We start from the raw sequence: 26,706 nt of genomic DNA on the forward strand, positions 1-26,706 counted from the left end.
ATCTTTGTGGTCTGCATGGCCAATCAATGTTATTTCCCCAATAGAGCAGCTATGGAACTGAGAGACAGTCTCTTAGACACTCAACTATGCAAACTCCACACTAAGTGCCAAGACAGTGGATAAGGGCTGTGGGTAGCTGATATTTACAACAAATTGGAGCATGCAAAGGTTCCTTGAGGTGGGATTGACTGAAGGGGCAATGTAATAAAAACTGATCCCTTTGCTTTACTCTTGCAAAGCTGCTTTAGCAGATCAGCCTCCCATTGCTCCCAAAACGAGAGGCAGAAAAAGGGATTGGGCTCAGATAAAACTTTACTCTTGGTCAATGCTATCCCACCCACAACAATTATTTCAGGAAAGACCCTACTCAACCTCCCTCCACCTCTGAATTTCTCATTTTGGGGAAGGAAGTGAACCAAACAAAGAGATTGTGGGTTTGCAGCTGAGTGCTGCCATCTGCTACCAGGGACATTCCCTGCCAGCATGAGGGAAGTGTACCTGGCTAAACCTAGCCTATAGCAGGTTTGGATGAAAGACGGGGGATCTGCCTATTTTCCCTGCTTTTTTCCTGCAGGTTTTTGCAGACATTCCCCCTCCCCCTAGTGGCTCTTTTGGTAGCCACAAGTAGACACTGAAGCTTCTCCATGGCTGAAGAAAAAAGAATAAGATAACATCAATCTGTCAACTGGCTGTTGGGAAATATTCTCCAACTTTTTGAATGTAATATCGGTTGGAGTTTGAGAAGATAAAAGGGGCGGAAACTGAATGGAGCCATTGTTGTTAATGCCCTCTTTTAGTCATCATTGCAAGTTAAACTGGAGTGCAACTTTGTTGGCTTTTGGGAATCTGATTAATGGTTAGCAGATCTGCTGCCTGTTGTAGAAATGTGTGCTAACTTACACTATGCTTACACACTAACACACCAGAAGCCTCCAGTGTTCTCACCCAAAGGAACGAAACACCAATTGTGCTAACCTTGGAACTGAGGAATGGGGGGTATGTTACAACATAATAAGAGATGGTGTGGTTGTTTATCCAGTCTTCCTATACATGGTTGTATGTTTCTTGTCTCTCTGGGGACATATAGGATCTCACAATGAAATGCAACGAGGAGGAAAAATCGTTAAGCACTGAAGCTTTTGCCAAAGTGTCGCTAACCAACCTGCGCAGGCCAGCTGTTCCAGACCTCTCCTCTGATTTGGGAATGAATATTTTTAAGAAGGTAAATGAATCACACCTTAAATTAACATTTTGGATCTCTTCCCTTGATGTACTTGATGCTGTTATTTGCTAAAGGTGTGGACTGCATAAACTACATGAAGGCCAACCCTCACTGAACTAAAGCAATCTAACTAGGAAAATTCAGGCAGAGTGGTGAATATAAATGTTACCTTTGTGCAGTAGGCTAATAACTATACACTCCTTCACACCCCTCTTTATCTGCCAGCCAGTCAAGCAAGAGGTTCAAGGACACATTCCAAACGCACAAAGAAACTTGAGGAGGGGTGCAGATGGGGAGTCTAGAAAGACAGAGTGGCCTCAGAGGGAGACACATTCACCACCTGGGATAGCTCAGTTGGTGGAGCATGAGACTCTTCATCTCAGGATTGTGGATTCAAACCTCACATTGGCCGAAATATTCCTGCATTGCTGGGGGTTGGACTAGATGACCCTTGTGCTCGCAGTCGACTCTACCGTTCTTTGATTCTATGATTCGGGCCCTGGAACCTGAGGTTCCCCAACTGTGTCTTACGAGTTCTGCTGCTAAGATTTCTTCCTGCCTTCTTCCTGCAGTTCAAGAGCCGCAAAGAAGATCGCGAGCGCAAGGGCTCCATTCCTTACCACCACACGGGGAAAAAGCGGCAGCGAAGAATGGGAGTGCCCTTCTTGCTCCACGAAGACCATTTGGACGTGTCACCTACTCGGAGCACCTTCTCTTTTGGCAGCTTCTCGGGGATTGGAGAAGACAGGCGTGGCATTGAGAGAGGAGGGTGGCAAACGACCATCTTAGGTGAATGAGAACATGGCCTTCAGAGTAGATAGCTCTCCTCACCCTGAGTGCACTAGAATATCACGTTGCTTTTATGGACTACAGGATATTGTTTGATTATGCCTTAACAATCTAATCTCATATAACATTATAGAAATTGCAGTGAAATTTGTGCCAGCTTTATAGCTGAACCACACATTTCTCTTGTTTGTCTGGGCTTAATAACTATGTTAATATGAATAACTATGTTTTAATATTTAATGATTTCAACAAACGGGGGGCAGAACATTTCCAGACATGCTCATTGATCCTGTCTTCACAGTCCAAATCCTACAGCTTTTATATCACCCGTTCACTGTGCCCAGTCACCAGAAAAGGTTTGCTTGGTGCATTTCTATCCCATCTATTTTCAGCCAACAGACCCAAATGTGGCTTGATCGCTGTAGCTTGCAAACATGATCATTTTGCAAAGCATCCTCATTAATGACATTGCACTATGAGCATAACTGTGTGCTTCTTTCCCATGTTCTAGGGAGGTTTACCAGGCGAGGTAGTTCCGATACAGCTACAGAGATGGAGAGCCTGAGTGCTAGGCATTCCCATTCCCATCATACCCTGGTTACTGACCTGCCAGACCACTCCAACAGCCATGGTGAGATTCTATTCCAATAATATAATTGAATATTATACAGGTGAAACTCGGAAAATTAGAATATCGTGGAAAGGTTCATTTCTTTCAGTAATTCAACTTAAAAGGTGAAACTAATATATGAGATAGACTCATGGCATGCAAAGCGAGACATGTCAAGCCTTTATTTGTTATAATTGCGATGATTATGGCGTACAGCTGATGAGAACCCCAAATTAACAGTTTCAGCTTTGGGGTTCTCATCAGCTATATGCCATAATCATCACAATTATAACAAACTAAGGCTTGACATATCTTGCTTTGTATGTCATGAGTCTATCTCATATATTAAACTCCAGTAGCTAATGAAAACAATTGCTTACATAAATGGACTTTTCCACGACATTCTAATTTTTTGAGTTTCAAAAAATTGTTGTTGGCATGTGTCTGTCTCAAGAGACAAGGAAGTGCATCTCATGGGTGAAGTCAAACACCTGTGTTAGCAGCACTGAAGTGACCTCCCCAGGGTGGAAGTTGATCCGGAAGCTGCAGTTAGTGCAGAATTCTGCAGCATGATTGCGGACAGAAGTGATGCCTTATGTAACACCTGTGGCTAGAGATCTGCATTGGTTGCCAATTTGTTGGTGGGCCAAGTTCAAGGTATTACTATTAGTAAATATTACTATTAAAGCCCATAAGAACTTTGGACCAGTTTACCTACAAGATCGCCTTACCCTGCATGCACTCACTAGACCGCTTTGATTGGAGGAACTGGCACTACTACAAGTGCCACATGATACCTATTTGACATTTGTTGGAACTCGGTTGTTTAGTGTGGCAGTGCCTGCATTTTGGAACTCCCAACCTATTGAGAGCAAGCAAGAGCCTTCACTGTACCCTTTTCGGAGCCTGCTAAAAACATTCCTGTTTAGACAGGCCTACCCAGATGCTTAGAAAGCTGAGATAAGGTTAATCTGTTTTAGTATTTTAACTTTTCTATGTTTTAAAGTAGGGTTGTAAAATTTTCTTGATTTTCTTGTCTTATCTTTTGTAAACCACTTTGAGGGTTTTGGGTTGTTTTTTTCCCAAGCAAGCTATGAATAAATTTTATGAAAAAAACAAAAGACATAATATAAATACCCTCTCCTGCTTGTGAAGCTAACATTATCTGTTGTACTTCTGCCTAGTACGTTCCCAAATTTCCACCATCACAGTGGCAACATTCAACACCACTCTGGCTTCTTTCAATGTGGGGTATGCGGACTTCTTCAGTGAGCACATGCGCAAGCTCTGTAACCAGGTGCCCATCCCAGAGATGCCCCATGAGCCCCTGGCATGCGCCAATCTCCCTCGGAGTTTGACGGATTCCTGCATCAACTATAGCTGCCTGGAGGATACAGACCACATCGATGGGACCAGCAACTTTGTCCACAAGAATGGCATGCTAGATCTTTCGGTAAATATTTATGGCAGTACTTGTTGTGACATTAGCTATTGCATTTCTAATTTTCTAAATATATGTAACCCACTTGGAGCCCATGGATGAATATTTATTTCATGAGGAATAAATATAAGAAATAAGAATAAACAAATAAATAATTAGCAATTTGAAGGACTGTCCATTTTTGTGCATTGACTTCCACTGTGATCTCATTATGAATCAGGTCCCTCGCACCTGCAATTTGCACTTGATAGAAACTCCCTCTAAATTGAACCTGTGAGGTGAAAGACTAATGATTGCCCAGTCACGAAACACTCTCAGTTTCTGATCCCAAAGTACTTCTTCAATGACTGCTGTGGCTGGTGCATTACTCTCTCACCTCTTATGACAAGTTCATTATGGTTTTGCTAAAAGGCAACTCTGTTAGAAATGTGACCTAGATCAATTCTAGGCCGAAGAGTAAAGACAGCGACTTGCTTTGGTAAGCTTCTATAAATAGCATACACCTCGGTGCACAGCATATCACGCCACAACCAAGCTCACCTTGAAGTGGCGTACCAACCATGCTTTGTAAATGACCACGTAAAAGTTCCCGCAGTGAATCCCATGGCAAAATCTGTCTCTGCTGCCAGCTCAGCCAGGATTTTGAATGCTGTCTTTAAGAACAAAACTGTTTGCAACGTCTTGCTTTTCATCCTCCAAGGTGGTTCTCAAGGCTGTTTTTCTGGTCCTGAATCATGACATCAGCTCCCGAATCTGTGATGTGGCCCTCAATATTGTGGAATGCCTGCTTCAGCTTGGTGTGGTGCCTTGTGTGGAGAAGATCAGAAGGAAAAGTGACAACAAAGAGAATGAACCCAGCGAGAAGAGACAAAGCGAGACCTCCTTCCAACTCAAGGGGGCTTTGAGTAGTTCAGCCTCTGGATTTGGGGCTGCCCCAGCCAGCGCAGCTGGAGATGGCGGTGGAGAAGAAGGAGGAGGAGGAAGTGGTGGAGGAGATGGAGGAGGAGGTGACGGAGGAGGGGAAGGTGGAGGAAGGCCTTATGAAAAGAATGATAAAAAGGAAGACAAGGTACATGTTGGTTATATGATGCTGGTTAACCCACCGTTCATTGTCTGTTGGATTGTCTGGGAGCACAACCTGGAATGTTATATACATCTGCTTCATGCAATAAAATGGGATATTGTTGTCTCTTCCCCCCATTGCTAAGGAGGAAAGCACTCCAGCAAGCACACACAGACTGGCTCTGACAATGCTGATAAAAATTGTGAAGTCTCTGGGCTGTGCATATGGCTGTGGAGAAGGTCACCGTGGGCTCTCTGGAGACCGCCTGAGACATCAGGTATGCCATGGCAGAACAATGGATGGAAGCAGGATTCTTAAACCATTTTGTAGAGTTCCTGGTCTGAGCAGTTCACAACGTTCATCTCGGTCTGGAATTGTATGCGGAAGGCAAGACCTTCTGCACTCATGATTCTTAACTGTGAAGCCTGTGATTTAGCACCAGAGGACAGGAGTGAGTAAGGGGCATTGTGCTGTATGTGAGTGCTCCAGCTAGAAATAGATGAACCCCTCCTAATCTGCCCCATCTTGCTTTCACATGTAGACATTTAAAAACACACCCTTGCCCATTTCTGTATAGATCTTTTAGGATAATTCCAGGGAAATTCTAAAAAGTCCACACACAAACTTTTATACACACACACACACACACACACACTTGAATATTTGTGAGTACCAATGGCACCCTGTCATTTTTCTTGCTTATTTGCACTCTGGTCAGTGACCAAAATAAATCGATTCATTCTTGCTTATAACAGTGTAAAGCTGGTTGGAACAGCTTCAAAGCATGGCACCTCTGCCACACCAGGTAAAGATGCTTTTAAAAATGATGCAGGAAGTGACCACACACTACTTCCTGTGTAATTCTGTGCACAAAAGACCACCGTCCATTCAAAAGAATGGCTGCCCCCATGTTGTACTGTTGGGCAACCTTTTTTTTTTTTTAAAAAAAAAAAAACCCAGTTACATCAATGCCCTCTTAATGGGGCTGCATCATGGTCAGCTTTGGTTGAACTGCTCTGATTTTTCAGTCTGTGTGTATGTGTGCATGCATTTGTGTGTCTGGAGAACTGAAAGAGTTGGCCAAATGGAACCCAAGATTAACCAGTCATCCCTAAGACACAGCATCCTCAATAGGGCAAGACTTGCCAAGACTGTACCCCTTGCTGCCACTCCATGGGAACCAAAGTTTGGTGTTGGAGTTCAACGAAGGGCAGAAATGCATGTTCTGGGTGACGCACTGCTCCGCTATGAAAATAGCAACCCTGTGTCTCCATTCATCTCTCCTATCATGTGTTGTAATAGATAACCCATGACCAAATATTATCAGTTGTTTTTTGTCCCTTCACATTGAAGCGCTTGTCACTGGGAGCATTTTGTACGCCTTCTCGTTTAGTACACATGGCCAGTGAAGAGGAGAGACAGGGCTGCAGGGCTGTTCCATGCTTAATTTCTTTTTTTTGTTCTCCAAATAATACATGGTTGCTGTCACCAGAACATAAGTGCCTGATCTCTCCATAGGCTCAGAATTGCCTCACAAAGTTGTACAAGCTGGATAAGATGCAGTTCCGGCAAACCATGAGGGATTATGTAAACAAGGATTCACTCAACAATGTGGTGGATTTTTTACATGCTTTGCTAGGTTTCTGCATGGAGCCAGTCACTGACAGTAAGTATAAGCTGTTGTCAGAAAGCCTTAATTTTTCTGTTCTTTTTTTCCTTTCCTTGCTTTTTAAAAAATCTTTCTATTCTTTTCTATTCTTTTCTATTCTTTTCTATTCTTTTCTATTCTTTTCTATTCTTTTCTATTCTTTTCTATTCTATTCTTTCCTTTCCTTTCCTTTCCTTTCCTTTCCTTTCCTTTCCTTTCCTTTTCCCTTTTCCCTTTTCCCTTTTCCCTTTTTCCTTTTTCCTGTCCTGTCCTGTCCTGTCCCTTCTCCCCTCCCCTCCCCTCCCCTCCCCCTCTTTCTTTCTGTTTTTCCTTTGGTGTCCTCTGCTCTGGGCTGTTGTTGGGGCCCAAGAATTGCACACACATGAAACTGGTAGGTGGTTGGTGGAAGGACCCTGAGTAAGATGCAGGAAGGGGAAGATCTCTCAGGGTGAGAGACTGGGAGAAGAATGGAAAGCTCTCAGGTGACAGCTGGGAGGGTCCACCACCTTCTGAGTGTGATAAGGGTTAAGAGCTACCTTTGAGAGAGCAATCTGTGTTTTCTCTTTCTTTCTCTGTTTTTGTTTTTATTTAGATTAGCTTCTTTTATCTTATTGGGTGGCACTGTGGTCTAAACCACAGAGCCAAGGGCTTGCCGATCAGAAGGTGGGCGGTTCGAATCCCCGCGACAGGGTGAGCTCCCATTGCTTGGTCCCAGCTCCTGCCAATCTAGCAATTCAAAAGCATGTCAAAGTGAAAGTAGATAAATAGGTACCACTCTGGCAGAAAGGTAAACGCCGTTTCCGTGCGCTGCTCTGGTTTCGCCAGAAGCGGCTTTGTCATGCTGGCCACATGACCCGGTAGCTGTCTGTGGACAAACGCCAGCTCCCTCAGCCAGTAAAGGAGTAAAGGAAGATGAGTGCCACAACCCCAGAGTCGTTTGCGACCGGACTTAACTGTGTGGGGTCCTTTACCTTTTTTTATTACGGAAAAGCTTAAATAAAATATTATGAGGAAAAAGTAAATATAGGCTGTTATCATAGCATTCCTTAAGAGAAATGACACTGCTGCAAAACATAGGAGCTGTGGATGTCAAGAGTATTATTGATTCAGGTTTTGCCATTTATTTATTTTTTGTGAAAACTGAACTTGACTATTTAATGCTTGTGTTTTGCAGACAAGGCTGGTTTTGGAAATAATTTCACAACAGTGGACAACAAGTCTACTGCCCAAAGTGTGGAAGGTATTATTGTCAGTGCCATGTTCAAATCACTTATCACCCGCTGTGCCTCTACTACACATGAGCTTCATAGCCCTGAGAATCTGGTAAGGACAACATTGCATCCTTTAATAGCGGTTATGCACTGAAATCCTAGCATGATTAATTTCAGTCAATACTATTTTAGTTGACTAAGCATTGATACTATTGTTGACCTGAGAGAGCACCAGACAGAGTTCATCCATAAGGAAAACGTTGACTGTGTGCACTTCTTTTGCCTCCAGTTTTGACAAAGATTTCCAGTTAACACAAATTTAAATCCTCTGTGTACTAGAGCTGTGCCACTTCTCTCAGTAGAAAATCATGTTGAGAAATGCCTTCCAGAATCTGCTCTGCAGTTCTCAAAATCTTCATGTAAAATGTCCACATTTGTTTCTAATCCAATCACCATTAATTTACCTGAATGAGTTTTTCCCATGTTGGGTGAGATGATGGCAACTCTTGAAAAAGCCAAAACACATTATTGGTTAAATTTCCTTCATATTTTTGAGATTCTTAGTTATGGCTGCTTGAAAATGAAAGGACCGAAGCTTGGGCCAATATTGCTTCAAAGCCACGACTCGGGGAAAATGATTCTGATGTTTGCTTCAATTGGCTTCCAAACATATTCAATCTTTCGTTCTTTTTCTTTTCTTTTCACTTATCCTGCACTCCATAGGGATTGTATTGTGACATCCGACAACTGGTTCAGTTTATCAAGGAGGCTCATGGGAATGTCTTTAGAAGAGTAGCCCTTAGTGCCCTTTTGGATAGTGCTGAGAAGTTGATACCAGGAAGAAGAGCAGAGGAAACAGCTGAACAGGAGCCCAAACCATCAGGCAGTAAAAGGTTTGTAACTGAAGTGCAAAATGCACAGAGACGTTTGAGTGATGCCCTGCCCTACCTTTCCCCTAATTCAAATGTGCAGAACCAAGCACCCCCAGCAAAAAGGAGTATACAGGAGTAAGGAGATAAATGATATTCACACAATGTTGCTAAGGCTTAAAAACATTTATAACACAATCCTTGCTCCTTCAAACCTTGTTGATATTGATGCAACAGAGAGCACAGTTTAGTGTGCTTGAAGTCCAATGAAATCCATGGCCCTGAAGCACACTTAAGGGCTGCACACAGATTATTCATCATCTCAAAGACTGTCCCATTAGATATCCACAAAGCAGGACTGAAGGACTCTTGACTTAAGCAGACACCTCAAGTTTGATCATAATTTGTACCTGTGAGATCCAGACTTGCTTGAAGCTCACTTTGCAGGCTTGTTTCTTTCTAGAGAGTGTTTGAAAAGTGGAGTGTGGTGCTATCCATGTTTATGTTGCAATTCTATGGATATTTACTAGGGAGTAAGTCTTCTTGAGCACAGCGGGACTTACATCTGAGCATGTATCAAGCTGTGAGTCTTAAAAAATGGATAAAGGTAAAGGGACCCCTGACGTCTCTGGGGTTGCGGTGCTCATCTCGCTTTACTGGCCGAGGGAGACAGCTTCTGGGTCATGTGGCCAGCATTACTGAGCCGCTTCTGGTGAACCAGAGCAGCGCACGGAAATGCCGTACCTATTTATCTACTTGCTTTTGAACTGCTAGGTTGGCAGGAGCAGGGACCAAGCAATGGGAGCTCACCCCGTTGCGGGGATTCAAACCGCCGACCTTCTGATCAGCAAGCCCTAGGCTCAGTGGTTTAACCCACAGTGGATAGTCAATGATTTATTGCACATTTTGAGCACCTCGGTGCTTGTTGCCTGTCACTACAGATTTGTGATGGCAGTGCATATGGATGAGGCAGTTCCTAGAATGGGAACATGGACCTCCAACTTCTTATTACAGTAATACAAGGTAGGGGTTTCAAAAAATATTACTGTACTTGTGGCTGTTTTGTCTGCATAGATCTGAAGTGGGAAGTGTCGTCATTGACAAAGGACAACCGTCTTCAGGTCCCGATGAATGCCGCAGTTACATCTCAAGCCGCCCAATGCAGACGCCAGAGCAGTAAGTAAATATTTTGGAGCTCAAAGGTATATTCAGTCTTCCCAAGAAATCTGGTAAGCATTCTAGTCACTACCTTTAGATATTCTAGCCTTAATTGATGTAACCCACAAATGTTCACCCTTCTTAGCATGAATTGTACTGCCACTTTAAATTTACATATAAGAACAGCAACAGACAGGCTACCATCATGAATTGTTCAAACCATGGATAAGTATGGAATGTGGGACAGGCGTGAATCCATTTGTGAAATAATATTTTGGCAAATCGTGTATAAGCAACCCCCCCAATCCCATTATGCCCTGCCCCACCCCGTTACAGCTTTTTTGTGACACATTTAGTAATGTTTTCAGTCACTTCTGGGTTCGGTGCTCTGTGTGTGTGCATGATTACGTGTTTTTCGGACACACATTAATCCAGGGTTCGGCAAACTAAGGTCCGCAGGCCAGATCAGGCCCAATTGCCTTCAGGATCTGGCCCGCGGACTGTCCGTGGATCGGCGTGGGGATTCTGTTTGTTCGGGCTCCCCCATTTTTTCCCCTGCGCCATTCCATCCCCCCTCCCCTTCCTTACACACACTGTAGCGGCGCTTGCTCCCTCCTTCCTCCTGGCTTCTCCCTGCCCTGCCTAGAGGAGGAAGGGAGCTGGCTGAGCACCATTTTAAGCAGCCCCTCTCCAGAGCCAGCCCTTTCGCACCACTCATCTTCCCTCCACTGCCGCCCTGGTGCTCCTGTGGGCCAGAGAGTGGAGCGGACGAGCTCGCTCTGCCTACCCAGGACCGGTGCTAGGGCTTCTGGCGCCCTAGGCGAGACCAATCTTCTGGCGCCGCCCACCCCCCGGCAAAGCCTGCTTTAGCAGGAGGTGGGGGGTGGAGAGGCAAGCAGCGGTTTCTCCGCTGTAGCAGAGAAGCCGCTGCTCGCCTGCCCCGCCCCCCGCCAAAGCCTGCTTTAGCGGGAGCCGGGGGGTGGTGTAGGGGGCAAGCCTGGCCAGCGCCCCCTCCATTTTGGCGCCCTAGGCGATTGCCTAGTTCGCCTAAATGGACACACCGGCCCTGTGCCTACCCACGAGAAGCAGCAGCAGCAGCGGCAGCAGCCCCTGGGAAGGTAAACACAGCGGCTGGGGCTAGGGCTGGGCGGTGGGGAGGAGGACTACTTGCCTCCCTTGCCTCTTCTTCCCCCCCTCCCCTGGTGCTGCTCTCTGGCCCGCCACAAAGGCTGAGTGATAGTGTACCAGCCCGTGGCTAAAAAAAAATTGCCGGCCCCTGCATTAATCAGTCATCGCCTGTACTTCAAGTAACAAAGGATGAGGCTATCAACGTCTGCTAGACACAAGGGACGGAATTGAACTAAGTTGTTGCATGCATGGCCTGAGGTCTACTTTTGCAATGGAGTTTCCCCCTCTCCTCCCCCTGTACCCCACCCCCCTAAATCTGCCCTGGAGGATTGGGTGAACCCCCAGAACATGTTTAGGGTGTGTGCAAGGGGACCTCTTTCCTCCCTTCCGCACACCCCACCTAGTGCTACACTCAATTCCACCCACTTGCTATAATGTTTCCTGCAGAATCAGATGCAGCCTTTACTCACTAAAAGCTGCAGCAGCGACTGGGCAGGGCAGGGCAGGGCAGGTAAGGTAGACCTGGGCCACATGCAATTCCAGATTATTTCCCAATGTTTCTATAAAAGGTGTGAGGATCTTGAGTACCTGTCAGGGGACAATGGTGCAGTATGTATGCTCAAACAAACAAACAAACAAACAGTTTCCAATAAGCACCTGTCCACCTCCCTTAGTAATGGATACATTATATCTTGAATGCCTAGGAATGGCGGAAAGTGCTGTCTCTACTGTTTTCTATATTGCTCTTTTGTGAGTTTGTCAGTGAATTTCTAAAATGCTTGTCAGGATTCGACTCCACATCTTCCCCCAAACATGGAAGATATTCTTAAAAAAAAAAACTCAGACATAACAGAGGTTGATAATTATTAATCTGGTGTGATGAGCAGAAATTGTTATTTCACATTTTCAGGACTGAACCATGCATTGCAAATATGTTCTGGCCCAAATGAAACAATTTTTTTTTTTTGGTCTATTGGTTGGAATACCTTGTTTAGAGAAATAGTGTTTTTGATAATGGATAAAAATTTTTTAGGTGGGAACTGCATGCAATGGAAATCAAATTTCCCTCACACTTTAAAGGTTTTTGTGTGTTTAGGGATTTTTTTTTTTTTTGCAACAGATGTGTATGTGTAAATAATACATGAAGTCAAAAACTTACATCTTGTGGTATGTCTTAATTTGTAAATAAGCGGTGTGGAGTCAATCTCGTCTGAAATTCATAGCTGGATTCATTTAAATGGAAGCTCTTTCTTTCTCTGTCCATAAATGTGCAGAGAATATTATTATTATTATTATTATTATTATTATTATTATTATTATTAAGAGAGAGAGAGAGAGGAGACAATGGCTCTCTGCACCTGTGTAATGCCACACTTTCCTAAGTGCTGTATAATACCTATTGCAATGAAAACAGCAAAGTTAAAAATTGCAGCCTACCAAATCAAAACATTACCATCTGTCGCTGCCTCCACTTCATTCTTCCAGCCCTCTGTCTTCCTTTCCCCTCCCTCTAATGACTTCTTTGTGCATAGTACTCAGTGCTGCAGTAGAAAATATCTAAGACCGTAGAAATAATTGCATTGGATTAAACTGAAGAGTGATTGTACAATTAGCAAAGGCACAAAAGATAATTACTCTGAAAAACCTTGATTTGTGTATGGTTTGTTTATTTGGACATTTTGTTTCATAAAGCTCAATCTTTAATTTAATATTACCCAAACAGTTAATGGCCAGCTTGAAGACTTACTCAAGTTCTCATGCAGTCTGTGGTTGAAACATGGCCCCACAGAAGATTTGCCTGTTTATCCATAGCTTCATTGCTATGATTATGCCATCTGCCAGGGAGATGGAATGAATCACATTTTTAGTGATATGGATATGATTACATTACAACTAATCCTTACATTAAAAGTGTGGGCTGAGAACAATGGTATGAAAATGACACATCCCTACATCAAATGCTTTGAAGAGTGTGTGTGAAATAATTATCATGAGCATTAGAGAGGATTCTTTCCAAAAGCTGATCAATTGGTCTGTGGGCTGCTACTTCTAGTGCCTCGCTGTTTTGGCATAGCCCTTTATACCAGAGGTGGGAAGAAGTTGGGTTGGGTTCCACTGGGATATCTTAAAGTGATTTACAGTAGATCGGTAAGGATTTCTGACTCCCAATTGCCTGACAATTGCAATCTAAGAAATAAAATCCTCTGTGACACCCAGCATTTAATAGCTTTACAACCCAGCCTTTGTGTTCCTTACCTGTAAAATGGATATTACCGGTAACTGGTTGCCTGCAGTTGGGTCTTTGTGCAGCTGTGCTAGCCAGTTTGAGAGTTTTGTGATCTGCATTAACTCATGTGTAATTTCTATTTGTCTATGCAGATTATGGCAGTCAATGTCTTGGGGTGCAAAGTCACTATCTTCTGCTCTAGTTAGTGGAGCTTGTGATTCTAGTAAAAAACAGTCAGTACCATAAGCCTGTAGCCTTGGGCTGTGTACATACCATACATTTAAAGCGCACCCCACCCTAAAGAATCCTGATGCTGGGAATTGTAGCCCTGGGAGGGGTAAACTACAGTTCCCAGGATTAAATCTACAGCATGCTGTGTATGCAGCCTCTTACTATATCAAGGTGGCTTTGGAAAACCTCTCTCTCAGACTTGGCATTGCCCGCCATTTGCAGTACAGGGATAGTAACACTGGCCTACCTTACAGGGTTGTTGTAAGGATCACAGGACCATGTACTGAGTGTTTATGAGAATCCAGAACACTAAGCAAATGTTAAGTAGAACAATGTTGTGCCTTACTAGCCTATTCTTGACAAAGCTGAGCACCAAAGAAAGCTAACAAAATGTCACGCAATCCTCTGACAGAGAGGGCACAGTAGAAAAGGTAAGGCGCTCCCATTCTTTGTGCATTCCTGGGTACATTTGGCTAAGCGTTACGAACCATGCAATTTGGTCCCTTGCAGTGATGAGCAGATGCAAGGATCAGCCCTGGGCCGCAAAGATTTCTGGCGAAAGATGTTCAAATCTCAGAGTGCAGCGAGCGATACTAGTAGTCAGTCGGAGCAGGATACCTCGGAATGCACAACTGCACACTCAGGAGCAACCACTGAAAGGCGATCCCGCTCTCGCTCAAGGCGGATCTCACTCCGAAAGAAACTCAAACTTCCCTTAGGTAAATGTATGCCTCTTCACATGATATTATCCTATAACTTTTAATATATTTTCTATTTTTCCATGCACAGACATTTTCAGAGAAACGTTCCGTTCATATTTTAGCAGCACCTGTAGAATATAGATTATCCAGTCTTCCTCCATATTTATTACCATCCATTTCTATACAAAACCTCTTTCATGTAAAACATGTGTGCCAACCTTTTGTCGTGTGATGTAGCTTCCTTGGTACCCACATTTACTGCTGGTAGATTCAAACACATGCTCACATTTTTCTATGTTCTCTGTACAAACAGGGAATTGGCTGAAACGCTCATCCCTTTCTGGTCTGGCAGATGGTGTGGAAGACCTTCTGGACATCAGCTCTGTAGACCGGCTCTCTTTTATCCGGCAGAGTTCCAGGGTAAATAAGTTCCCTTGAACTCATAGAGAGATGAAGAAGTATGGAGATATGCATAGTATACTTGTTTCTGTCATGTCTCACTCCTTGTAGATGACCAGTAACAGCTGAATAAGACTGAGGATGGAAAATGTGCACTTCACATTACAGATGACAGTCTCTTAATTTGTTCTGCAGCACAAAGACTAGGAACAACCCTACTGGAGGCTCATGATTGTTCTTAAAACCACCTTTTTCTGGGAAGGAGCCATGTATGTGTTCTAAGTTAGCATAGTGAAGATGACTGCATCATTTACACTTGTTGATGCTTGTGGGTGGTTTTAAGTATCTAAATGTTGTTCATTTCTTTTATCCACAGATGTATTAGGTAGGTTGTTATTTCCCATTATGCACAGTCATAATCCATTATGGCTTTTCTGTGTGCATATTGGGACATTAACAACAACAACAACAACAACAACAACAACAATATATTATTATTATTTGTACCCCGCCCATCTGGCTGAGTTTCCCCAGCCACCCAGCACAAAATCCATTCCCTTAGGCCATGAAGCAGAGGTGCTCAAAGAGCAAGTCTTTCCTCGTAGGACTCCAGCTGCCCACATTTAGCAGCAAGACAAGGCCAAGGCACATGAGTTTTTGTCTTGCAGTAGACCCTAGTGGTGTTCCATTCTTCAACTTATGCCACAGCACTTAGCAGTAAGTCTTGTGGGAGATTCCCTCAAGGTATTATGCCTTCAAAATGTTGCACGTAGAAGAATGGGAATGAGGGACTGTTACATCAGAAGAGGTTGAAAGAAGGGGCATTAACAATGAATGGCACACCTTCTTTTTGTTTAGGTGAAATTCACTAGTGCCGTGAAGCTGTCTGAAGGAGGGCCAGGAAGTGGCTTGGAGAATGGACGAGATGAAGAGGAGAATTTCTTCAAGCGTCTTGGTAAATGGCGCACCTGCCGAAGACATCCATCCAAGCTTCATCACACAGAAGAAAAAGATGGTTAGAAATCAGGGTTCTGTTTCTTCAGTCCTTTTTTGCTCCCCCTCCCCCGCTCCATTCTTTGGTTACTTTTCTTCTTCAATTTATCCTTTTATCTTTTTTAAAACATTGTTTTTGTACTCATTCTGCTTCTCTCTCTCTGGCTCTACATACTTTGTAGCCATTTTTGTTCTCTTTTTCTTCTTACGTCATTTTGATTTCAATGTAATTCTAGCCAAGAAGGAAAAGCAAATATGGGCCAATAAATTAAACTAAAGTAACATTTGGACTTCCAAAAAAAATCAAGCCCTCTAACTTTAGGTGGGGAATTTGGAAATCATTTGAAAGCAGGGGTCTGATTTCAAACATATTATGCTAAAATTTAATTTCACTCTTTGATGTGAAATTATGAATGCGCCCATCAGCTTTTATCTCCCATTATTGATCATCTACCATCTTCTGTAAAGCTCAGCACTGATGAAATGGAAAACCCTGTACAAAATGTGTTTTAATTATCTCTTTTCTTCTGTGTTTGCATGTCTTGTGTCTTCATACCATTTCTTAGAGAGATGCTGTTCTGCATTCTCAACAAAATTACTATTCTTTGAGACAAGCAATTAATTGCTTTGTTATTTTTAAGCAGTGGCATCTGAAAAAAGCACTTTCTTTCCTATTTTGAAAAAAAAATGATAGGAATTGTATGCTTCCAAGTACTTCACTGCCATCCAGTTGCAAATGTGAGCTTGTTACCAAGGAAACAACCTTGCATCTTGACATTCTTCTATTTTTGTATTGGAAAAGGAACACAGCATCCCATCTCAATAAGTTTTGTTCTCTGTATTTTTCATAGTACTCAACATAATCCGACATTACATATTGCATTGTCAAACATGAAAGTTACATTACTACATCAGTGTACATATCCTTTGGCCATTGCTCCATCACACAATGCATTTCTATACAAAGAGGGGTTCTGTACCAAATAAAGCGGCTATTGCTATTAGATGCTGTCCAAATGGAAGAAGTGGTTGGGCTCTTCCTGACTGTACTTAAGTCAGGAGGACTTTGGTCTGCCCAGAAGACACTTTGACTCCTCCCTTTGAACAGACCCCCAGTGCTATGTCATCAACTGGTTTGAAAGTCCCCTCAGTTTCAAAAGATGCATTTTTCAATATGCTATGGGGAGGGGTTTCTGTTTGAGAAGTACAAGCTCTGTGGCTGCAAATAGGTTTATTGTTTGGAAATAGACTACTGTGTTAAATTATCTGAACTCAGAGTACAGTGCCTGGACCCAGGTCATTGTATAACAGATTTCAGTGCCAAAGCTGAAATGTTTGTGTTTAACTGTGGGCTGGAGACAAGTAGCATGAATTTCAGAATCCAGGTGCTAGCATTCCTCTATGGAAATTCAGCTTTTAAAACTGAATGGGAAGTTGTTCATTTTTAATTTTGAGACATTCATGCTAACAGAATTGTAATTTAAGGCCTTACGGCTATTATTGTTAAAGTCGGGGTGATGGGTGGTTCTGCCCCTTCCAATTCGAGTCTACTGAGCCTCATCGGTCTGGCAGTACCTGGCCCTGCTTTGGTGAGGTAGCGCTGCTGTTTTTAGTAAGTCCTTCTATTCAGTGACCACCACATTATGTAAACCCTGAAGTTTTCCTCCCTCTACTACCCCATTATAGTGAATGGAAGTGAGCACTCAGGAACTCACCTTGCCCAATATAGGAGGGGAGAGCAAGCTAAACAAAGGATGTACAACCCAGCTCCACCTTTCCATGTGCCAGTAATGCAGTCGCGTTATTATTCAGAGTGTGACAGGATGGTGGGAAAGGAGGACATAATATAGACTTTGGTAGATAGAATCATAGAATTGGAAGGGGATTTGAACATCATTTTCCACCAGGCTAGCTGGAAAGACTAGCTCATTGAAGAGAGAGGAATATATTTAGCCCTCTAGCAGTAAGTACGTTCCTAAGAGGGGATCAATTGGTTCATAGATACTATGCTTTAATCTAGGCCAGTTGCACCCCGTTCTTCATCTCTTTGCTGCCCCTTGGGAAAATTCCAAACACCCATTGTTTGCTGCAGTTTGCCACCCAACACTGAGTCAGGTCATAGCCCAATAGAGTTGACAATGACTGGCAGCAACTCTCAGGTGCAGATCTCTGTTAGCCCTACCTAGAGGCAAGGGCTATGGAACCTGGGACATCTTGTATGCAGAGCACATGCTCCACCCGTGAGTTACAGCCCTTCCCAATTAATATAATCACTACATCAGCATTGCTTCTCCTCTCCCTGGTTTTGAGAGGAATGTGGGTGGTGTTATTCCACCCCCATCTTGGTTTATTTCACCCAGCCATTCACACTATATGGCCTTCCAGCTTCTGCATTTCACTTACAATGAAATTCTGGGACTGAAAGCTTTGCATGCCATATCTGAGTGGAGGAGGTCTGACTAAAAAGAGACTCAAGGAAGAATAAGTGAGGGAGATCTGTGGTGTTGTGGAGAACAAAGAGATAGCATTTTGAGGTGCAGAGAAAGTTGTAATGGGATGCAGAGAGACCTGTGCATAGCTGTCAACTTTTCCCTTTTTTTTTAAAAGGGAAATTCCCTTATTCTGAATAGGATTCCTCGCAAGAAAAGGGAAAAGTTGACAGCTATGGACCTGTGCGGCAAAGAAAGCATGAAAAAGGGGAGAGGGAAATAGAAGTGTACAGAAACCTGATGGTGGAGAGACAGAGAAAAAGGATGAAGGAAACAGAGGTGGTCCTGTGTTACAGAGACCCGTAGTGATGCAGAGAGAAGAGTGCTATGGATTGCAAAGAAAAAGAGGTTGAGAAGAAGGGGTTGCAAGGAAACCTGTGGATGGGGAAACAGAAAAAAGAGAGGAATAATAACAAAGGTGGAAGCCCCAACCTGTGGTGGTGGTGCAGAGAAAGAAAGAAAGTAGAGCATGTGCTAGGGAAAGCACTAAAGGATAGAGAACTGATTGGAGAAAGAAAAAGAGTTAGCAAAAGGGTGATGTGGTTCTCAGAATGACATTTGTGCATCTCTGCTCTGAAGTGCTGCCACATTACTGTGCATTACAGTAACTGCAGGCATTGTTCTACCACAGCAGTCATTTTCTACTAGTATTGGCCTTAGGTATTAGTATGTGGACAGTTACATGCATTTAGCCCCACGTTTTGCTGGAGCTTAAATATGAATTACTCCTGTACTGCAACCTTAACTGCGTGGCCAGGCACTGTGCCCCCCCCCCGCTTTATAATTAAGATCCAGACAAGACACAATACTTTTGGGCCAAATAAGGCCATAACTTTATTGATTCCAGATGTAAGAGGTTTAGCATAGGCATTAGGTATTACCAATAACTACCAGCCCATGTGCTGGCAGTATTACCGAAGGGGTTGACCCTGAGGCGGGGAAGACCCATGACTTATATCAAATAGGATTCTCTCAGCAGAATTGCTGTCTTGATGGATGCTATGGCCCCCAACCCCACCTGGCCATCCAGACAAAAGCTCATCCTGCCAGATCCCTTTACTGGGATACACCCTTTTCTTGGAGGAGCAGGCAGAGAGTTCCAACCTCCCCTCCAACCAAGACTAAGGCCAATCCACAACCAAAGTTGTGGTGATTGTTATGAGGTACGCAAAAACCCCTGACTGGGCCAATTAGCCTGAAGGGAAATTCCTGCCCAGCCCTGAATATCAAGAGCCTGCCTCTTAGCCTGCCGGCTATTAGCCAATTCAGCCAGTAGGCTTGAATCTGCTTCCAGACCGGCAAGGTGAACTGTTTTGACTCCCCACCAGCTGGAAAAACCTCCATTAAAAACAGTTCTGCATTGGATAGCATTGGGGAGAAGCAGGGCTGGCCTGCAATGCCACCACAACTAGAAGTAAGGTAAGCGGACTTCTCTCTGTGTGATTACTTTCTATTTATTTTATTTTTAAAGTAGGTGGGCCAGTGCTTTAAAGTTAGTGCACACTTTTGAGAGAAGTGTTCTGTGAAACCCAGAAGCTTGCATCACCTTCAAAAACCATCCATTGACAAAAGTACTTGTGTCTTTGAGAGAGATCTATAGGTCCATTCTTACTTCTATCAGACATGGGGTGGAGGACTTGGTGTTTAATAATAATAATAATAATAATAATAATAATAATAATAATAATAATAATAATACAACCCAAATTACAACAACATGAGAACCTGAGGTCAGACAATGCACCCACGCCCTTTAGTTCTTTGCTTTTGTCCTTCATTGGTGCTTCAGGAACAACTTTCCCAACCTTTTACTTCTCTTGCACCTGTTTCATGGCACCTACCACCTGATCAGTGGGGCCAGCATCCATTTTTAGCTTGATTTTGCCTTGATTTTAGAGGGCAGCTACACTTAAGAGCTCCACCTTCTCATTCAGGTAGCCCAGATAGTAGCCACAGATGACTTGAAGTAATAGGATTTAACTTAGTCATGACTTATTCCTTTGATTCAGTCTGACTTGGTCAAAGCTAACTTTAGGAGGCAAAATTTCTACTGGTGTTTAGTAATCTGCACGCTGAAAGTAGGCTCTGAAAGCCGCCTCTTGGTTTTGAAAATTGTGTTCCCATGGAGTAACCATATTGCCTTATGCCTGCCGCATTTAAGCAGCAGCCATTGCAGATAATGTGCTTTTAGAATTGTGGATCAATGGCTCTCAAACTCCAATGGAACCGAGAACACTTGTGATAAATCAGTATGTATTTTCCCATTTTCCACATTGCTAGCTAAGATGAATTTTTTTCCTGAGAGACTTCAGAGATATCACTGCAGTGATGGATAATCCTCATGCACATCTCAGTCCTTATGTTAGGGTCTGGTGGTCATGCATAGGGGCAAATAGATAAGACTCACGTGTTCCAATATCATTTGCAAGACCATTTTATGTTTAAACTTCTGTGGGGCCTTCCTTCCCCCCCCTCTCTCCCACAACCCCCTTTTGTACTCTTTTTGAAGGTTGTCAGACCTATGATGACCACCTGGCTTCCAACCAAGAAGGAAGCAAATCCAAGAACGTGGTGAACTTGGGTGCAATAAGACAAGGCATGAAGCGCTTTCAGTTTCTCTTAAACTGCTGTGACCCAGGAACAATCCCTGATGCCTCTATCCTGGCAGCTGCCCTCGATCTTGTAAGTAACTGCATGATTTTTCTTGAACACTCTTCACAACCAATAATTCAATAATGCATAAGCTGCGGTGTGAGGTGGGAAGAGATTTTTAAAAACACACAAGGAAAGCATGCAATAAGTGCTAAGTACAAACAAGGAAATTTTTGTGTATCTGTGAATAGGATATTTTATTTACTAGATTTATGCTGCACCTAAAGAAAACAGCTCTTCTAATGTTCAGATTTCTTTAAGGGTCCACATTTCACAACTACTGTATTACTAAGCCTCTATGAATGTCTTAGAAACAGAAGACTGGTATATATGGCTCCAACTACTTTAATTCCACAGAGATGTTCAGCTGATGCTATAAATAATTGAAGCAAGCCATAGCTGTGAGTCTCAAGTAATTCACTGTGGGAGGCAGAAGGGTAGGGGAGTCTTCAAAGCTTTCTGGTATATGACTTATTCATCGAATGGTGATTTGTGGATCCAAGGCCTAGATGATCCAAGCCTAGCATAGATGATGATTTTTCAATCTTGCAGTTGCTTCAGCTACTTTGTTCTTCTTGCTTTCCTTGCATCTCATTCACCCTCTGTGCCTTTGGTTGGTTTTTACGGCGATTGTGATTCAAAGCACTGCTTTTGTATTTAAAATCCCTTGTGTTGCATGGCATGTATTTCTGCACATGCACACATGTTTACAATTCACTAGCATTATCATGTCAGTTCAGCTCCTTCTGAGCAGCTTTCTACATGCATCAGTTATTAGGCAGCAGCTAGATTCAGGGCTCATCCACACTTACCTTTTGCTCTGCACTTCATAGGCAAAGGTCTGGGTGTTTTTTATTTATATTTTTGCCCAGCGCTTCTTTGCTCACTTCAACCAATATTATTTCTCACCATACAGTATTTTTTTAAAAATCTATTAAAACATTTAGGGGGGGGGCTCTGTTCCGTGAATCCTTTTTTTTAGTCTTTGCTGTGCCTCATTTTTAAGGGCCTACATACCATCACAACTTCAAAGCTACATATCTTCTTCCATATATAAAGTGGGGAGTGAGGCGAGAGGGGCTGCAGAATCAGTAAAATGACTTTCATCCATCCAAATAGCCTCCCTGCTCCACAGCCAAAGCACTATTTGTTTGGACCTGGTACAAACAGTTCACATACCACCCCCACTCTCATTGCCAAATAAGAGGTCTTGTCTGTTTTGAAAATTGCTTAGTGCCCTTTAGCTTCTTAAGGTCTCTTTGTTTAAGCTCCATAGGTATTCTTGTGGCTTGGTTTACAGCCAGATATGGCAGTATATCCCATGCATACACAAATGACAACTAGCATTTATGCACCCATTCCCATTGCGTAGGAGTCCCCCAAACCCCAGGCAGCCCCTGAGCGGAATAACGACACAAGACAATGTGCTATGGGATTAAAATTAGGCCACAACTTTATTAAGATTCAGATGTAGGGAGACCTTGGCTCAGGCATTGGGCGTTTATCCTTCCCAGCTCCCCAGCCAGGGACCTGGGTAACTTCAGGGTTATCCAGCATGTGAGGGGATTGGGCTAGCTCTGGAGAACATATGTTCAAGCAGATAGCCTGCCCCCCTGTTCGCCACCGCTGGAGGAGGAGGGCAATGACAACCTCTGGGCATATAGCCAATGCCTTCCCCCAAGACCCCTTTAACGGGAACCCTGGTATCGACACCACAATGGTGTCATGACTAAAGGATTCTGCCCAAGGCCTGCATCCACCAAAGTTGTGACGTATTGCAATGGGAAAGGCGAAACCTGCCAATGCAGGGAAATTCCTTTCCGGCCCTTCAACAGCGGCCTTGACATAGCAGCGCCTGTGTACCTGCAAAATGAAAAGGTTAATTGAGGGAGTGTAGGGTGGGAGAAGCTCTGGAGCCTGACTGGTGCTTCCCAGGTATGTAACACCCTCTATTGTGTGGGTCTGTGTTCCCTCCCCCTACCTGGCCAGTCCCCCTGGCAACACCTCCCCCAGGCGGGATTAGGCTGCTGACTGGGTAGGCGGAGACCACAGGTATCCAGCCTGGGGAAGGTGAAGCCAGCCCGAATTACCAGGAGCTGCTCTGGGATCCAGGTGGCTGTGCGCGGCCATGCAAAATACACATCCCGTTTAATGTGGGGAACGGTCATTCCCATTTTGTCTGGAGCCTGGCTCATGCCTGTTTAGGAAACTTGTGAACTGTACAGGCTCCCACTATCCCGTTTATCCAATGGATTCTGTGTCATGTGGTTTTTCTTGCCTGGGGATAGACAATACCAGCAAGGGACTAAGGGATGATGAGATTTGTAGTTCTCACATAAGCATGTTGCATGGGTAGGCAAACATCCCTGTTTCTCAAATTGCAAGTATTAAGAGTTTCAAATTACAAACCCCCTCTCTGGGCCTGGGCGGGTGGCAGGTAACTGTTCAGAACACTGCTTCTTCTCCGGCAATTGCTGCAAATCACACATGGGCACCCCAAAATGACACAGGGAAATAAGTTTGTATAGACCCATTCAAGCACATTCTTCAAATTCACCCTCAGTTTTTACCTTATGGGCTGCTTGCCTCTCCCTAACCTCTAGGGCTGAGTAAACTGCTGTCCCTCCTTCCCACCACCAGTGCTTAGGCCTGCCCTGCACCTAGACTCATAGAATAGTAGAGTTGGAAGGGACCATAAGGGTCATCTAGTCCAACCCCTTGCAGTGCATGAATCTTTTGCCCAATGTGGCGCCCGAACCCATGATCCTGAGATTAAAGAGTTTCATGCTCTACTGGATGACCTGTGTCAAAAGTGTTTAACTGGGAGTTCGGTTTTGCCTTTGTTTTATCTTGCCATATTTAAAAGCAGCGAAAGAACTGTAATGGAGGAAGTGGGGAGGCCATTTTGTAAGCAGAATTCCAAAGAACGTGCCCATCTTGTTAGAACTTTGTGGCGATGTTTTGCTTTCTGTTGTTGACCGTGAGTGGAGTGGTAACCTGTGGTTCTTTTCAGCTATGCATCTCCTGGCTGATTCATTTCTCCTCATTTGTGGTGTGTTTCTCTGTGGTGTGAATCCATCCTTACCCATTCTGTCACACATCTTCATCTTTCTCTCGCTGCTGCTTCTTCAGATTGCTCTGGGTGTAAGGTAAGCTATTGCAGGGTATTTTCATAATACCTTGACATTCAGCATGCTAATTTTCTCTGAGGGCAATGCTTATAACACTTGCTGTACATGTAAGTTGGGTCAACAGTAATTTGCATCAGAAGTCCTTTTGACTGAGAGACATCTTTAGGCATAAGATCCTGCACTAATTAATTATGCAATCAGGAACTGAGGGCCTTGTTGCCAGGCAATGACAAACCATAGCTTACAGTTTAAAGCATGTTTAACTTGGCATGCTTAAAACTGCACATACCTCTTTCTTTAGGAAAATGAACCATGAGAATTCTGATCAGGGGCATGACACGGGAGTAGATGCCCCCTGCATTATGTCATCCAAAAACACCCCTCAAATGTGCTATTTGCACCTGAAGGTGCTGGACCAGTTCCAAGCACATTTATTAAAACACTTTGTCCAGTGGCTGGGAAAACCTGATCTGGAACTCGGGGAACCCGTGGGCATCCATATGTTGTTGGACTTCTCCTCCCATCAGCCCAAGCTTGCATGACCATGCCTAGGGATGATGGGTTTTGTAGTCCAACAACATTTGGAAGACCACAGGTTCCCTCATCCCTCGTGCTCTACTGTAGTTTTTTCTCAGTTTTGAATTCAAGGTTGCCTTCTAAATGCACTCTTCTGTTCCATGCCCCTCTCCCCCACTCAGCAACAGCAAACAGCACATGAACACTCAGAATCTGACCCGGTGAGCCTGATGGCTCTCTGAAGTCTTATTGTTGTTGTTGTTGTTGTTGTTGCTGCTGCTGTTGTTATTTACTTAGTAAATTTGTATACTATACTTCATCCATAGATCTCAGACTGTTTCACAGCATAAAAATACAATATATATAATGAATAGAATAGGATAGGATAGGATATGGACTTGCTTCAGGGCCTGTTTGCATTTGAGGCTGGTTTGGTGGGAATGTCTCCTAAGGCACCTTTTGCCATGAAGGAATGCCCTGCCCTGAAATACTCATTTGGCTTCCGCTATAGCACTCAGACTTTCCATTCCCAGCTGAAAACGTTTTTGTCCAGACAGGCATTTGGTCTGTTAGATACTTAAAGTTTGTTCTCTTGCCCTCCACCCCCCTGCTCTTGTTCTCTCTTATTATTTGATTGGTGTTATATGCTGGTTTTTGTTTTTCATTTTTATTAACATTTTTTATGTCTTATTGAATTCTGTTGGGTTTTTTGTGGGTTGTTGTTGTTTTGCATTTTGCATTGGATCTCATTGTGAACTGCCTTGAGTGTCTCGTATTGGGACAGAAAGACAGGATAATTTCAAAAAAGGAATATATGGATTTTTACCCACAGCTGCTTGGTAAGGTTCTGTGGGCTGGGGAAGTACCCCTACATAGGCGCTAGAAGACAACCAGAGCCTTGTTCATGTGCTCCTCACATGTGTATGAATCTGGAGTGAGTGGGGCTGCACTTTTAGCCCCACCCTTGATGTTGAGTGATTTTCCTCTGACAACTGCACGATGGGCATGGTTGTCTGTAGAGAGACCCCCAGAACACAAGTTCCTGTCTGCATTGGAGGAAGAAGATGTAACCCCAGGGTCATCAGAATCAACACAGTAACATTTTAATAGAACTAGGCTCCCTCCCAGATACACACACACACACACACACACACACACACACACACACACGTTTTATAATCAGACTGACAAGTGTGTGTTTAAAAAACACACAAGAAGATCTTGTCACACCTTAAGAACTAATAAATACAGTATGACATAATCTCTTCTGGGCCATAGCTGTTTCATCAAATATGGATTTGCAGCAGAATCAAGGGCTAATGGAGCCAATATCTGTGGAATGGTCTCTCTACTTTAACTTTTTAATTAATGGACTTTGGGGATGTATCATATTAAGAAATTAAATATGTAGCCTTTGCAAGTGAGAGGTTCAGCTGGAGAGGTTGTGGAGAGGTTATTATTACTCGTGTTGTGGACTTGCCATAAACCATAGGGCAGTAGTGAAGTACCGGTAAGTTTCAAGTAGAACCACTGAAATTAATGGGTATGGCTATGTTAGTAACATTAATTTCACTGGGTCTACTCTGAGTAAAACTTAGTTTAGTACAACCCATAGATCTTATTGCAAAGTGTCCTGTCATATTTGAAGAACACAATCCAAGAGTTAGCACAAAATTGAATTAAAATGTGCATCATGGGAAGAGATAAGAGGAACAATAAACAAGGTGAGTATTATTTCAAAATGTGCTTGCCATTGTGACACCAGTAACTATGGTTTGCCATAAATCAGGAAGTTGTTGATTGAATGGAGATGGGGAACATGAAAAGAAGGGGGGAATGTGAGCACATGGCTTGTTATTAGTGCCAAACCAAGGTTTTTGTTACAGGTGAACTGGCCTAATGTTTTATGAGCTAGGAACTGCTCCAGTTAGTTATGAGTCTGAATTGCTTACTATATTGGATCCAAATTTCTGCAGCATTCAGGTCAACCTAGATGGAAACGTCTTTGTACCTTTTATTCCTGGAGGCTCTAAACCAGGGACTTTCATTCTGATGCCTTTGAGTGCCATGACACCCATCAAGGCTTCCAGTGGTAGCCCTAGGCAGGTATCATGGACTCTGACTTTCATCATTGTTGTTGTATAAGTAAGTGTGTGGCCCTTCTAGAAAGTAAGTTATGGGGCAAAATGTGCAGGTACCTTCTAAGTGATTTCTGTGCAATGAGAGTG

The 26,706-nt window shown here is 43.5% G+C and overlaps 1 protein-coding gene across 1 annotated transcript in view; it reads left to right on the top strand.

The window, feature by feature from the left end:
* The window catches only part of UNC80 (unc-80 homolog, NALCN channel complex subunit), a 130,067-nt gene that overhangs the window by 21,821 nt on the left and 81,540 nt on the right, over window positions 1–26,706 (top strand). The window contains exons 9-22 of the mRNA XM_033170772.1: window positions 1,088–1,222; window positions 1,795–2,011; window positions 2,523–2,642; window positions 3,806–4,074; window positions 4,763–5,131; window positions 5,271–5,402; window positions 6,644–6,791; window positions 7,948–8,096; window positions 8,708–8,877; window positions 9,928–10,029; window positions 14,108–14,316; window positions 14,612–14,718; window positions 15,556–15,652; window positions 20,689–20,861. Of these exons, the coding sequence (XP_033026663.1) occupies window positions 1,088–1,222; window positions 1,795–2,011; window positions 2,523–2,642; window positions 3,806–4,074; window positions 4,763–5,131; window positions 5,271–5,402; window positions 6,644–6,791; window positions 7,948–8,096; window positions 8,708–8,877; window positions 9,928–10,029; window positions 14,108–14,316; window positions 14,612–14,718; window positions 15,556–15,652; window positions 20,689–20,861 (2,397 nt within the window). The remainder of the gene's footprint in view (window positions 1–1,087; window positions 1,223–1,794; window positions 2,012–2,522; window positions 2,643–3,805; window positions 4,075–4,762; window positions 5,132–5,270; window positions 5,403–6,643; window positions 6,792–7,947; window positions 8,097–8,707; window positions 8,878–9,927; window positions 10,030–14,107; window positions 14,317–14,611; window positions 14,719–15,555; window positions 15,653–20,688; window positions 20,862–26,706) is intronic.

Source organism: Lacerta agilis, chromosome 1 (assembly GCF_009819535.1).
Source record: "Lacerta agilis isolate rLacAgi1 chromosome 1, rLacAgi1.pri, whole genome shotgun sequence".
In the NCBI taxonomy this organism is placed as follows: Eukaryota; Metazoa; Chordata; class Lepidosauria; order Squamata; family Lacertidae; genus Lacerta; species Lacerta agilis.